We start from the raw sequence: 15120 nt of genomic DNA on the forward strand, positions 1-15120 counted from the left end.
CGAGTTTTTTTTTTAAAGACAGTTTATACAGTTAATATAAAACGTCTTAAATCATTTCCGAACAAAATTTGAAAATATATCATGACTTTTTGGCCCCAATTCCTTTATAGGTAGGGTCCTGACTTGTTTAATCGATACTAAGTCATTATATCCAAAAATCGCAAAAGATATTTACACTTTAAACTTAGATTTACTTGTTAGCTACCGCCAACTAAAGATTAAGTTACCCATTTGTCATTTATCTACCTTTTATTCTATTTTTAGAGAAGTGGTGCTATTATTTTTTTCGTACGTTTTTCCAGTTTTGCATAGATTTTCTTAAATAAGTCCAGAAACCTTTTATAAAGCTAACATTTTTTTTCATATTCAAATTATGTTTAGTCTTACTATTTAAAACCCGTTTTGAAAAGTTAAAAAAGTTAAAAAATGTGAGTAGGGTGACTAGTTAAAATTTTTTTGGGTTAGTGGTGCTATTATTTTTTTCGCAGCTGTAACAACAGAACTTCTGTTAAAGTTCTAAAACTCTTGACATCTTTTTAAGTTTTTTGCAAAGATATAAATGTCAGTATGGTGTAAAAATGGTTTCAAAAAGGACGCTTAGTGCCTTAGTATGCCGTATATTTTTTGGTAAACGGTTTAAATTATAATAAGGTTGGTTATATTGGAGGGTGCTTTTTAAATATTTCAACACTTTCGACAGCTAATATTCCGAAATAATTAAGGATTAGGCACGAATAATTATTTTTGCTATTAACTTAACAATTACTTTTTAAAAATATCAAGCCTTTTAAAATCATCACATTTATGTATGATATTATGTATATATTTTTATGTATGTTATTATCATTGTTCCTTGTTTTATTATTTGCATTCACTGTGAAATGTATACGCGAGTCAAATAAACAAGGTTTATTTTTACAAATAAAAATCACATAAATATACAGTGAAAAAGCAAAAGTGATAAAAAGAATATATTTGGGTCTGAAAGCAAATCTCTTCAAGGGGTCCTAATTTTTAATGAGTTTTCACGTGCCTCCCACACATAAACACGAATTTCAGATATCTACAGTCCAATCACAGCACATGTTTCATTGAGTGGGAAATTTTAATTTATGTGTTTCACGAAAGAGTATTTGTTTGCTTTCGTACAAAATACTTTAATCAATAAACAGGGCGAAATGGTCAGGCGAGAACAGCAAGTAAACACCGAAATTAACCAATTATAGGTATTTGCAAATAATCAAAGTTAATATGGTAGAGACAGAACAGAGCGAAAAAACCCGCTTTAATATATTGGCTCAGCACCCCAACTGGATATTTTGCAAATACACTCTGTGGGGACAATTTCAGCGTGCAACCGTGAAATGAAATAAAATAAATGCATTTATATTTATTTGTGAAAAACCCGACGCAACTGCCTGTCAAATTGAGGCAGCAGTTTTGTGCAAACAAAATATTAAAAAGTACAAACGTTTTGCAATTTTTGTTTGCAGTTAAAAGTTTGTTTTAAAAATAGTTGTTCGTTAAAAGCAGTAACAGTGTTTTTAGTTTTATTAGCTTGTAAAGAATTTTTTTTTTTTGATTTTTTAAAATTTAATTGTAATAAATAGTTCAGCCAATGGCCAAATGGCAAGATCGATCAATTGACCATCAGAAGCAATTGCCTTTTACAATTTGAAAAATAATTTGTTTACGATATTATTGATTATGAAAGAGGATGTGCAGAAATATTTTATGCCCCCTCATTATATACTGAGATAATTTACGTTTTAATTTTCCTTTGATATTGAACTTTGCTAGCCACTCTCGCTGTCAGAACGCCATAAAGGCGAAAGCCACTAAATGCAATTTCGATTCCAAAGGAAATCGGGCGATAAAATCCATCGAGCCATTAGTGCAGCACACACCACCTCGCCGGTCGACATTGGCCTTGATTTGATTTACAAAATAATGACTCTTGTGCACAACGGCATTATGTGCATATGGATAAAACCCATTCATATATAACAAAATCTATACACCGAGCAATATTTGATGTGGGCCGTGGGGTGATCACAATATTGATCGGGATACACAGCTCCGATATCTATATGCCAATTTATAAGTACAGAATATTCGATTATCATAATGAACCCCGAAGTATAGCAATTTTCTGGTCCGCGTTGTGGGTAAAGCAAGCAAATAAAAACATTCACGTTTTTATGGCACTTGGCTAGCTGCCAATTAATTTGTTTAAAAATAAATGCATTTTTTTCATCACTCTCGTGCTTGTTTGCTTTTTCTTCGGTTGCTTATATTCCTGATCATTTTTAATACATTTTTTTCTTAGGGATTTGTATTAGCTGCTGATCATGTGATTAAAATTTGATGGTATCTTGAAAAGATTAAATTTATGATCAGCACTATCAAATTCGTGGATTAGATTTATACAGTAAAAAATTTTAAAGGGATATAATAAGTTTTAAGGGAGATACAAAAAAAAATTTATTTTTTTGAGCATAGATAACCCTTAAAGTAATTCATGCTTTTTAGTTCAAAATAACTTGACTTATAAATAAAATTCTATAATTAGAATTTATAGATCGCCACCTTTAAAAATTCTGCCAATACTGAAATCGAAATAAATTTTGGGGAATTTTCTGTGTCATACTGGCCACGAGCCATTTCATTCTCAAAAACAGATACTATACAACAAATAAATATTAAAATAGCAGCAGAAAATTCGAATCTTTATGGCTTAAAATTTATTTGTTGCTAGCAATAACAACATTTTTGCTTGCGCAAGCAAATGGAAACAGAATATTTTCCCAATTTTTTCATGCCGTTGACGTCGAAAAAGATTTTGTTTTGCTATTTAATGCCAAATTATGTATTGGCAAAGCGGGGGGAATAAATTTTCATTCAAGAGGAATTTTTTATGATCCACTTGTGCGATTGGAAAAATGTTTTCCCAACAACAAAAACAAAAAATCGGCGAATTTTATTTCTTTCGGAAAGAAAAGTTTCCACTGAACATGCGATCTTTGGGTATATATAGATATGATTTTGTCGATACACCCAAATTGTGGCACACGCCCACCGATTCATTGTGGCCTTATAGCACGTGCTTCTTTGGGAAATGTGCGAAAAGTGTGCCCCGAATAATGAATCTCTAAAATTCTGTAACTGACTAAAACTGGTTTTCGCAAATTTGTTTCGTTTCTTTTTTTGTGGGTTTATTTATGTTTTGTTTCATTTTGCTTTTTGTTTTGGTTCTGCCTTTATTTTTAGTTAATTTCTGTTTAATTTGTTTTCAAGAGGATTCTTCGGATTATTTGACGGGGTTGCAATTTGCAAATTTCTTATATAAGTAACTCATTCGCATATTTTATAGTCAGCAAATTGACTTTTTTTTGTGTTGAGCTTGAGTATACATTTTTGATATATAACTCATTGGGATTTTTTATTTCTTGTCATTTCTTTTGACCGCTTTGACCGCTGCCCCAGAATGAAAGTAAAAATAAAAAATATGTACACATATAAGAAACCTCTCCACTTTTCTTCTAGGAGTTGCTAACCACTTTAGCCGGATTTCTATTTTAAAGTTTATTCGCGTTTGATTAGATTATCAAAATTACGAGTTATTCTTTTTAAAGCCTTTGTGATAGCAATTTCATTGTCATTTTTATCACATTTCTTTTTTTTTATGATATTTCTACAGGGTGGGTTTATTTAGGTCAAACATTTCAAAACAAGACAAAGAGAAGAATGTTTGAGACTTTATCTATTTATTTTATTCGTTTTTATATTTAAATGTTTCTTAAAAATAATTTAATTTTTTTGAAAATTATTACTATTGTTTTTTGACAACTTAAAATCTTTTTAAATAAATTTGTTTAAAAAAAAATTTTTAGTTTGGATCGAAATTAGATTTTTTTTTAAATGGTTAATAACTTAGAGATGTTTAGCTGGCGGTGCACTATAACATATCCTTCTCTATTTAAATCATGTGAGTTTAGAGATCAAATCCGTTAAATCAACATCCCAAAAACCGCACCACTCACGCCTACATGTCGTTTGTCTTTTGATCTTCGGGGGCATAAAACAATCAACAGCTCCGGCCTGTTGGATATCTTGGAGATTTGGATGACGGAGGAGCCAAGTGAAAGGGCGGTGGATTTATTAATGGTGCTGTTTGTTTGTCTCTACACTCAAAATAAAATTAACCCTAAAGTCAAGGAAATCGCCCTACTTTTGTCTTCAAGACAAGCTCGCCCTAAATTTTAGGGTCACATTTTTCTATATTTTTGATTTTTTTGACGTCATATTTCTAAATTTTAGGGTAATTTTACTAAATTTAAGGGCAAAAATTTCTAAAAATTAGGAAATTTTCCTAAAAAATAGAAATTAAAAACAAAACAAAAAACATGTTCAATCATGATTTTTTTTTGTATATACGTTTATATTATGTACTCCTCCCTATATACATATGCAGGAGTTGTGTGTCATGTATATTGTGAATGTTTAAGGTTATGTATTTATTATTATGTATTTGCGCTTGGATTTCTTATCTAACCAAAGCCAAATGTTGTTGTAAATGTGGACTACGGGACTGCGGAAGATTGGGAATGTAGATATTATGATTAGTTAATATTTTATATTTCATGAAAAAAACTTACAATTTTTACTTGTCCGTCGTGAGAATCGAACCCGGGTCTCCCGCGCGAGGAGCGAATGGCCTACATACTGGGCCATTGTAGCACTTAAACTTGCTGTGGCAAACCGAGCATTGTATGTAAAGGGTGAAGCGGACAACACATTTGAATACTAATTGCATAATGTTGACCATTCGCGTTTTACTTATTTACATACGTATATACATATGTATATATTTATGCTAACGCAATTTATATTATGTGTAGTATATAGTAAATAGCTGAATATAAACCTAATTATTTTTAGTTTACCGCTTGCCATCAATAAAAAAAGGAATAAAAAAAAGTAAAAAAATAAATAAAAAGAAAAGAAAATAAAATAAATAAAAAAAAATAAAATAACATTAAAAAAAAAGTTTAAAAAATTTTGCTCTGGGACTCGAACCCGCGTCGATTCGATTGCTAACCAAGTGCTTTAACGGTCTGCGCCACGAGTGCAGCCGGGCGGCAGCTGACAAGTTCTGGCATTGAACATTTTGGTGTGCCAGAGCATGTGAAAACAAATATTTCTATTTTTTAGAAAAAATTTCTACTTTTTAGAAAATGTTTCTATTATTTAGGGTTGGTTTCATTTTAGGGTTAGGGCACTAATTTTTAGAAAAGGTGTTGCCAAAATATTTTATTATTTTCGTTTGCCTTTCTATTTTTCAGAAAATAATTTCTAATTTTAAGGGCATTTTTTCTAGATTTTTTAGATTTTAGTTCATGGTAACCAATTTCTACATTTAAGAAAAACTTCCTGGATTTAAGGAAAACTTTCTTGACTTAAGAAAAATTTCCTTAGATTTAGAAATAACTTTCTTGTATTTAGAAACAAGAAAGGAAGCTACCTTCGGCCAGCCGAAGCTTATATACCCTTGTAGATAAAAGAATACTCACTCGGTGCAGTTCCAGGGATTCCAGATTCAGCGTTTCGATTTATTTCAATTTTGTTTTTAAGTAGTCAAGAATCAAAACGCCTACTTCCTACAAAGTTACAATGAATTTTCTTATATTTGTTTGGGAGCCTTAAGATATAGTGGTCCGATCCGGCTCGCTCCGACATATGTACTACCTGCAATAGAAAGAAGACCTTCGGGAAAGTTTCAACGCGATAGCTTTAAAACTGAGAGACTAGTTCGCATAGAAACGGACAGACGGACAGACGGACAGACGGACAGACGGACATGGCTAGATAGACTCGGCTATTGGTGCTGATCAAGAATATATATACTTTATGTGGTCGGAAACGTCTCCTTCACTGCGTTGCAAACATCTGACTGAAATTATAATACCCTCTACAAGGGTATAAAAAGAAATTTTAATGGCGATTTTCTAAATTTAGGGTTAAATTTATTTTGAGTGTACGTCTCTATCACGATACTTTGCGTGTCGAGTGATCGTGAATGTTTTTCAGTCGCTGTGGCCACTGAGTTCTCGATTCTAAGTAGGAGCGGAAGGTCTTCGTCAAACATGAAATGCAATTAAAAAATATCAAACCGTAAATCAAAAAAGTTAAGCAAAGAATTTAAACAAATTTTATTTTAATATAGCTAAAACTGTATAAAAATTAAAATAAGGTAGAGGTTAGAGATTAATAATAACCAGTTGTTTTTCAAACCGTTATAAATTCAGATCGTGTGAAATTAAATTAATGTTTACTGAGTCATATTTGTCAGTTTGCTTGAATTACTTTCAACACATGTTCAAATATACCATGGCCAAGATATAAAGATATAACCAACTGATTGATTTCCGCCATTCTGCCTTTCGCGAAACCATCAATCGATAAAGCCCACTAATGGAAAATGTTTAACTTGATTTTATTTCCTAACCTTTTCTCTTTTATGTTGCGTTTTTCTTCTGCTCTTTTGAACTCTCTGTCAACAGCGGCGCCTCTAATTAGATGAATGTACACAGTTAGATATATCTACATATGTTTGTATGCATACATCTATCTAGGTGTTTGAGGTCACTGAGCACAGTAAAAGCTTTTTTTCAAGCAATCTTTCTGTTTTGTTTACTTGCTTTTGGTTTTGAAATCACTGAGCAGATAAATTAAAAAGAAAAAAATGAAGAATTTTGGTAAAGCCAACATATCGTAAGTTAAACTAAAAATAGGTTGTAAAACAAAAAAATTGGTTTTGGATTAATGGATAAATATTTCAAAAATAAAATTTTGAATTAAGCATTAAAAAATCTTGGGAATGTTAATATTATTACTAAATTCTCTAAAACAGTACTTTATACGAAGAAAACCAAATAGTTATACCCTCTAAAAGAGTATAAAAAGAAACAAAACATATGGGGAAAGAAAAGTACCAAAACGAATATTCTTTAAATATATATAGTAACACAAAAGCTAAAGCGATATGCCGGCAGATAAAGCTCGAACGCTATCTTTTCAATATTTCTCGCTCTCTCGCTTTTTTCCCTGACTGCGATAACAGTGTTTGTTTTTCTCTCTGTTTTGCTAACAGAGCGAATTGTTGGGGCAGCACCCGGTGATAATTTTTCTTTTCCCCAGATTTGCATTGTAAAACTTTATATTTATTATAATAATTGAGTTTCCGAGTGCCGGGCCGGGAGCTGTATTTTAATGAGCAGCCTCAAAGTATGCTTTTAAATTTTCAATTGAATTTCTCTCTGCTGTTGCGTGTGCAGGTGTAACATTAATTGTCGGACACGACTGTCGGCCAACAGTAATGGTTTACGTTTTAACCCTTTGTAGGTCTTGGGTCCTCCTAACATTTATTAAAACGAAGCTGAACATTTTTTTAAACAAGAATAATTTCTTTAAAAGTAAACTTAACCTCTTTTTAAAATGAATATTTATAGCTTACCAAACACAATTGGGCAAACATTCACAAGTCCATTTTTCATTTTTAAATTCCAAATACTTTTGTAATTTCAAAGGGAATACAAAAATAATGATACAAAGTCTATTTAACTTCTGCTCTTTATGCAAGGAATATAAATGTCGATAACTTATAAATGTATTAAAACCATTATGCAAAAAATAGGCAAATTAGCCGCAAAGCAATTAGCTGAAAACTCATTTCATTTGCGATTTCCTCATGCTCCCGTCTAATACATTTACCCTTGCCGTCGCAGGTGTCACGGTCCATTGTCTTCTTTTCCATCTCACTTGTCTGCAAATGCGACACTTTTGATTCACACTTTGATTGGTCTACCGGATCGGCGATTCAATAACCACAGATCTGCGATCACATGATGACATTCAATAGATTGACAAAGTTACACAAATCATCTTGGATCTCATTTCAATAGCGATTAAAATTGCTATTATCCAATAAATCGATTGTCATTATAACTCTGTTGATTTAAATAAGCAGTTTATGGCTCATTGAATTATTGATGGTGGGTGTGTATACTGGATAATTTGTCTCAAACACGCTTCGCTGATAATTTTCCAGAATATTTTCAGCGGTTCCGGCATATGAAATGCATTTTTTCTCAAGACACACGCCCCCTTTGAAATTTGTTCCGAAGTTGAACGAACTTCTGAGAGCTAAAACAATGAAAAAAAAACAACACATATTTGATATTATGTGTGAAGCTTTTAATTAGATAGCTTTTTGTTTTTATTCGATGGGCCAAAAGCTTTGATAGGAAATGTGTGTCCCCGATGCATCGTTCACCTGTCTTTCGGTCACTCTCCCATTTTCTCTGGCGAAGCGCGAGACAGGGAGAGAAATTCGACGATCGCTGGCGACTTCTCAACTTTAATCTCAGTATAATTCCAACCCTCGGGCCCGGTGGTCGTCTGTCTCTGTCTGTTGCTCGATCCGTCGTCGATCGGTCTTAGTTTTATATGCCCAAAAGTTGTCAACTGTCAAATCACGAAAGAGAAGGAGAAGAGGCAAATACACGAGCCAAAAACCAAAAGAAAATCGAGAAAACAAATTGGAATACTTTTCGAAACAAGTCGCGTGTCAACGTAATTACTTTATATGTTTGCAAAGTGCGTGTGTAAATGTATATATGGGTAAATAGGTGCACAGAAAAAAATATAATAATCTAAAATTGAAGATTTGTTGTCCTTAATTTATAAATTAATAAAGATCGTAAATCGTAAGACTATTTAGTTTGATTGTTTTAGTCATATTTATTTTTATAAGTAAATATTGTAAATAATTATAAAATATTATTTTTTCTGTGCACCTGTGGCAGCCTCCAAAATTGCAATCGAAATGCACATTAAAAGCAAAATCGACTTTTAAATCACGGCTCGTTAATTATCACGCCTAGCTGCCAAACCAAAAAGTAAACATGAAAAAATTTTAGTCGAGAAAATACAACAACAAAAGTAATATATAAAGATTGCTTTTATGTGTACATAGTCTCGTGCGTAGCGTTCGGTTGTTCATTGGTCAGTCACTCGATCGGTCAGTCAATGCTATGTATATGGTTAATGACTGCGCGTTACGCATACGCCATGTGTGCACTATAAATTGAGTGCACAAAAAGGAGATTAAATTAAGATTTATTAGGCAGAAATAAAAAAACACACATCAAGCATTTTAATAAAAATTCCTTGTAAAATATCGGTTAGGGAATCTTTGAAAATATAGAGTAGATAAAAATGTATAATTTGTATATTAGCTGTGAGCATTCATTTTAAATAATAATTTTATGTGTAGTTGAACAAATTATTAAGAGAATAAATAATATAAAGATCGCCGTTTGTTTACACTGATTTTGTAGAGCAAGCAGTTGCCGCAACAATCAAAACTGAATGAATTGTATAGGTTTTTTCGCTTTCCATTTTAATTGAATGTTAAATTATGCCCATAATAAAAGAAACGTGCTGTATTTAACAAAACACACGTCGCACAAAAAAAATGGAATATATAAACCGACCAAACTCAACGGAATGTATAATTCCAAAATCAATTCAATAAAGTGCAATATGATTGAATAAAGGCCTAAACCAGTTTCTGGCGCAGCGAAAAACTCATCTCGAGGGTGAAGTGAACAAAAATACAAAATACGTTCTGTGCCAGGCTCAAAAAGGCGTCTATTGATGCAGTTAACACGGCAATAACTTAATTAATTTTCAATCTGGCCGGGACACGGACCAGGCTCGTGGTTCGCATCGAATCACATCGTTTCACACCGACGGAGACTGGGGACCACCCCCAACCACCCACTTAGGCCCGGCACTATACGATCCCTGGCGAATGCCAATTAATACCCATTGGCGAATCCCTCCCCCAAAAAAGCCGAGCTCGATCACAAAGGTCGCTCGTCATGTGCCTCGTCCCTCGAAATTCAGAAATATGACTGGTGCTAATTGACAAATAGCTAGCTCACGAGCGTTCGATCGGTCCAAGATATTTATAGCGCGTGCTAAACAATCTGAACAATCTGGCAGAGGCAATGCAGGCTCGTTGACTTCGTTCTCCCGATCCCTTGACTTAATTGATATGAATAATTTGCCGAGGAAGGCATATAATTTGTACAAATAATTTATAAATTTTCAATGTGTATTGATTTGTTTGTGGAAAAAGTTGAAGAATTATTTGAGGAACTTATTTGGGGCCGAAACTTACACAAATAAATTTGGGGAAATAAACAAATTTATTTTAAGTATTATGAAGCGGTTTACCGCAATTTGCAAGTCTCCATTTATTTTTCATTTTTAATTCCAAGAATAAATAAATTCTGTTATCAGATACAATTATTCTTAATTATTACTAATTAATTTTATTGTTTATACGTAAATCAAAATTTTATTTGCGCATTTTTGCAAAGTTATGAATCATATCTATGCTTACCTTCGTTTAAATTATTAAATTGTATCCCTTATTCTCGATTCGTATCTTTCACTGATTCCGTTCTCTTGCGATGGTATGACCAAATAAAACCGACACTTTTTCGCTGATTCAAAGGTCTTTTCTCTGGTGGATTCCCACTTGTCGTTTATGTTTTTGGGCCTCCAATCTTGTTCCGCCCAATGACGCCTTGTTGTGCGATGCAATTAAGCCGAAAAACGCTGACAATTTGGAAGGGAAAAGCGACACAGGAGGGCATTCGGCAACAATAACAACATTAATCCGCAGTTTGCCAAAATGCAAAACGTTGTCAAATTAAATTTAGCTGCAGCCGGCAATTGTTTTTCCCATCGACCTCAGTTGGCAAGCGAAGCGGTGGCAATGTCGTCAGAGGGGAAGAAAATGTAATAAATTGCACTTGCAATTTGCAATTTGCATGCACAGAATGTGTTTTTGTTGCCGCTAACCTTTCGCTGTGGCCCCTTCAACACAGATATGTATTTCTTCTTGAATCCGCTTAGTTCTATTGTTTCCTATTCCTAAAAATTGTACATTAGATCATGTCACAATTATTTTGGTCTATTTGTTGTTCTTAGTTCATGTTAAATATACCACTGAAGATTGAAGTCTTTCATTTTGATTTTTATCCAAAATACTTTAATCTCGAAATTATAATTTATGAGAATTAAATATTTGTGCCAGAAAGTCACGTTAGTCCTATAAATGGAAACTCACGAAGTTCCTAATAAACTACGTCAATTACTATTGAAATGAATCAAATAGTTAATTGACTAGTCCTGTTTCGTTGTATAAATTTTGTTTTATATTTTTACAATTCTTCGATCGTTGCAAACGCACTGATCATAAAGATAGCGATGCAAACTTTATCTGAAATTTCTTTACGGCCTCTTCAGTAATACCAATTAACTGCCATTTAGGCTCTGATAGCGTATTTTGGTAGACGTTTTATGGAACCATTGATTTCAACAGACCCAAATGAAAGCTATAACTAGAGATGAATAATTGCGCACATTGTGTACGTTGTTCTACCTCACGTAGGAGTGGCCAACTTTGGGACTCACAACAGATTGCTCATTCAGCAGTGCCTATATCTTTATATCTGTTCTTTAACGTGTTATGGGGCAACACTTAATTGTCGCCAGAATTCTTGGCAATCCCTCACTTATAAATATACGAAATATCCTATAAAATCTGATACAGCCAAGTTAAAGATAATTGCCGTCATGATTTTTTTTCTTTGGGTTTTTCTTCAATTTTTCGATATATTTTCTCAACATTTTATGTATAAACATTTTGGTTAATTAATCATTCGCTGGGTGACATGTGTGAGTGTCATGAAAAGCGTTTTCCCAATGGCCAATGGCCACGCGTTGTTTAATTTTCCCCTTTTATTTATACATTTCTGGTATAAACAAATGGCCAAGTAGGTTTTATTTTATTTCGCCTGACGAAACATGTGAAAAATCAATTTGTGAAGACACTATAAATAGATCAGCGGATAGGGTAGAAAAAATAAAAACAAAGTAAACCCACGAAAAGTGTGTTGAAATGCGTTGAAGAAAGGAAGCATCACGTCAGGTGTTTGAATGTTGAAAATTCAATGTTTTAGTTAGTATATTTTTGGTCTAAATCATTGGTCTCTACGCATACAATGACAAGTTGGAATTTCGTTAACGTATTGATGAACCTTTTAACCATTCATGTAAATGATCGTAATTGAAAGTGTGAACTAGAAACGTTTTACAAATTAGCAGTTTCTTGTTAGATGTTTTCGCCCTATATTTAAATATTTTGGAAAAACTATACATAAGTTTCTTACGTTATTAAGAATCAATTCCTTATGCAAGAAGCCCATAGGTCTAGTTTTATTCGTTTTTTTTTACAGATTACAATATCTGTTGTTTCCATATGCATGCTTTCCGAGTTTGTTTTCACAACTTATTCGCTCTTTTTTACCTGTTCAACCCATCTGAGCTTTTCCTATAAACATTTGGGCTTTAGGAATGAATTTTCTTCTCGTACCCCAAATTGTTTTCTCTATTCGCTTTACCCGATCCATATATAAAAAATTCCACTTACTGAGATTACCTCATAAATTTTATTTTGTGGCATAAAAATTTTCCTTGCCATCTTGCCAACGCATCTGGAAAATGCTCGTAAATTACGTATACGCAGGAATGCCGAAGAATTGTTTTCTTGCCTGGGATTTTCCAAGCTCTTTTTCGCCATCACTTACGAAATTTCCCACAAAAGCTATTTATAAAGGTATTTACACTAGATTTGGATGTTTTCTTTACCCCTTTATTTCGCTTCGAGAGAGGGACAACAACGGAAAACAGCTGTTTGCTCTATGGCGCCCGATAGTGAAATGCACAAACAAACAAACAAAAAAAATGAAAAAAAAAGAAAACAAAAATAAATCACAAAATAGAATAGAGAAGAGCAGAGACCCCGAGAAAAAGCTTAATTTCAAAGCTTGCACGCGCCAGGTTTTTCGTTCCGATCGCTCTCGTTTTATTTATTCAGGGAGCTTTCATTGAGAAGGTCCGCGGAATGAAACCGGCCTGTCCGCCGGAAAATATCTGAGAACCCCGAACGCATCCGAACGCTCCGCACGTAAACCCGTCCGAGAAGTCCGCCGTACTTCGATTTTCTTCGCTTCCAAACGATCCTCAATAATACAATAATATGGCGCGGGATGCCTAATGATTTTTTTCAACTCTCGTTAAAATATTGAAATTAATTTCGACGCAGCGAGAGCGAAAAATGTGAACTGAAAATTTAAATGTTAAATGTACTGCAAATCAAATTCAAGTGCTGCCGGCGTCGCAGCTCGGGCGACAGCAAATTGCAGATCGCAATAAATTAAAACAATAAAAGGCAGCAGCGAACAGAGTGTATAAAAAATACAGAAATTAAGCAAGACAAAAAAGAGAGAGACTGAAATCTACATAAATGATGTCGTTCTCGGTGCCAAAAAAGCGAGTGAACAAACAAAAATTAAAATAAAACAAAATAACAATAAAGTAAAGGCGAGAAGGAGACCCTGTAAATCGAACAAAACACAAATTGAACGAAAGGAGAGAGTCGAGAACATAGAGTGAAAAATGGTTGGCAAAGTCTTGGGCATCAAAGACTTGGAGCAGTTTAGTAGCCGGCGCAGCAGTGTCTACGTCGATCCCGAGTGCGACAAGTTCTTCGAGCTGCCGCTGTTCATCGCGGCCAGCTCGAACGACATCACCACCAAATGCCAGTGCTTCCAATTCAGTCCAGGTAATAAAAACCGCGACCACAGCCCCAGCCCATCAGTCGCCAAAGTCCAATCACAAGCTCAAAACCAGCCATAAAAAAAAATGATCATAGTTAAAACGAATTGTTTTAGAACTCCGCTCAAGCGGATTTTATTTTTGTAAATTAAAAGGTTTATATCAACACTAATATATATTATTAAAAAAAAACAAACTATTTCTTAGGGAAATTAAAAAAAAAGTTTTTAAACATTCTTTCAAGAAATGTCTTAGTTATTTCGAACAAATCGTAAAATATCTCTTTCGAAACTTGCCAATTAACCTTGCTTTGATAATTTCAAAAAATAATTCAAAAATCTCAATCTTGACCCATTTTTTATTTATAAAAATTGTGTTTATTCAAAATGTTTTTCTCCAGTTACAGCATTTGATGCTTTTATTCATTGCCTTGAAAAGTAAAATCAGATTTCCTTGTTTACCAAACATCAGTGAACGCCTCCAACAACAAGATTTCTTAATATATTTAGCACCAAATAAAACTTAATTCAGCCATAAACTCTTCGAGAAAAAAACAAAAATAAAATCTATCAGCTGCGGGAATAAAACTGTTTTATTTTCCAAAATTCCCAGGAGAAGTGGAAAACAATGAATGATATTTTCGTGTGTGTATTCATTATCATATTAAAGGCGATAAAAGCTTCAGCTGCAAAACAAATGTTATCCGCTACGTGGTCTCCAAATAATTGCTGATTTAATTGCATTTCGTTTTGTGCTCTTAATCAGATTGCACAATTTCAATGGAGCTAAAGCGTATTTAAAATATGTGAATAAATCGTTAGTGCTTTGTCTTTGATAGTTATTTATTTATAAGTATGTCCGTAAACTGACATAATATCCAATTATGATGCATTTATTTTTTGTGTGGTTTGTTTTCGCTTTCGCAAACAAATGAAATTGATTGCGTTGATAGGAAAATTACTGCATCTGTTGTAAGTGGAATGTGCAGTATATATGGTGACGATATACATCGCAGTATTTCCATATTGGTCGTTCGAAAAATGCAAATGGATCCGCGAGATGCTGTAGATGGGGATTAATTACCCCACAAGCGGCGCTGCGAATGAGCGAAGCTTCACTCAATTATACCAGTTTTTATTGTTATTGCATTTGCTGCAATGAATACACACACCCCATATCTTATCGCTTTCGAGTAATTTGATAGTTCTCCCCGAACTTTTATTGGCCTAATGCCAAAAGATTTTTATTTTAGCGACATTCTAAACACTGTTTAAATCGCCATAAAGCGAGGGAGCAAATAAATCAGTGGGTCTCTGCAACTTAGTATCTGATTTGTAGCCCGATATTGATATGGCGCTGCCC

General features: G+C 33.6%; 1 protein-coding gene across 10 annotated transcripts in view; it reads left to right on the forward strand.

Moving 5' to 3' along the window:
• Positions 1–15120, forward strand: part of sky (GTPase-activating protein skywalker) — a 48149-nt gene that overhangs the window by 21241 nt on the left and 11788 nt on the right. For 4 of the 10 annotated variants that reach the window (XM_070211752.1, XM_070211751.1, XM_017151508.3 and 1 more), the window contains exon 1: positions 13247–13765. The exons of 5 other annotated variants lie outside the window; for them this stretch is intronic. In XM_070211752.1, coding sequence (XP_070067853.1) covers positions 13600–13765 — 166 coding nt within the window. In that variant the 5' untranslated portion in view covers positions 13247–13599. Of the gene's footprint in view, positions 1–13054; positions 13766–15120 lie in introns of those variants that run through there. One more of the 10 variants, XM_070211749.1, reaches the window with a different exon arrangement.

The sequence above is a fragment of the Drosophila takahashii genome, chromosome 2L, assembly GCF_030179915.1.
Source record: "Drosophila takahashii strain IR98-3 E-12201 chromosome 2L, DtakHiC1v2, whole genome shotgun sequence".
NCBI classification, from domain to species: Eukaryota; Metazoa; Arthropoda; class Insecta; order Diptera; family Drosophilidae; genus Drosophila; species Drosophila takahashii.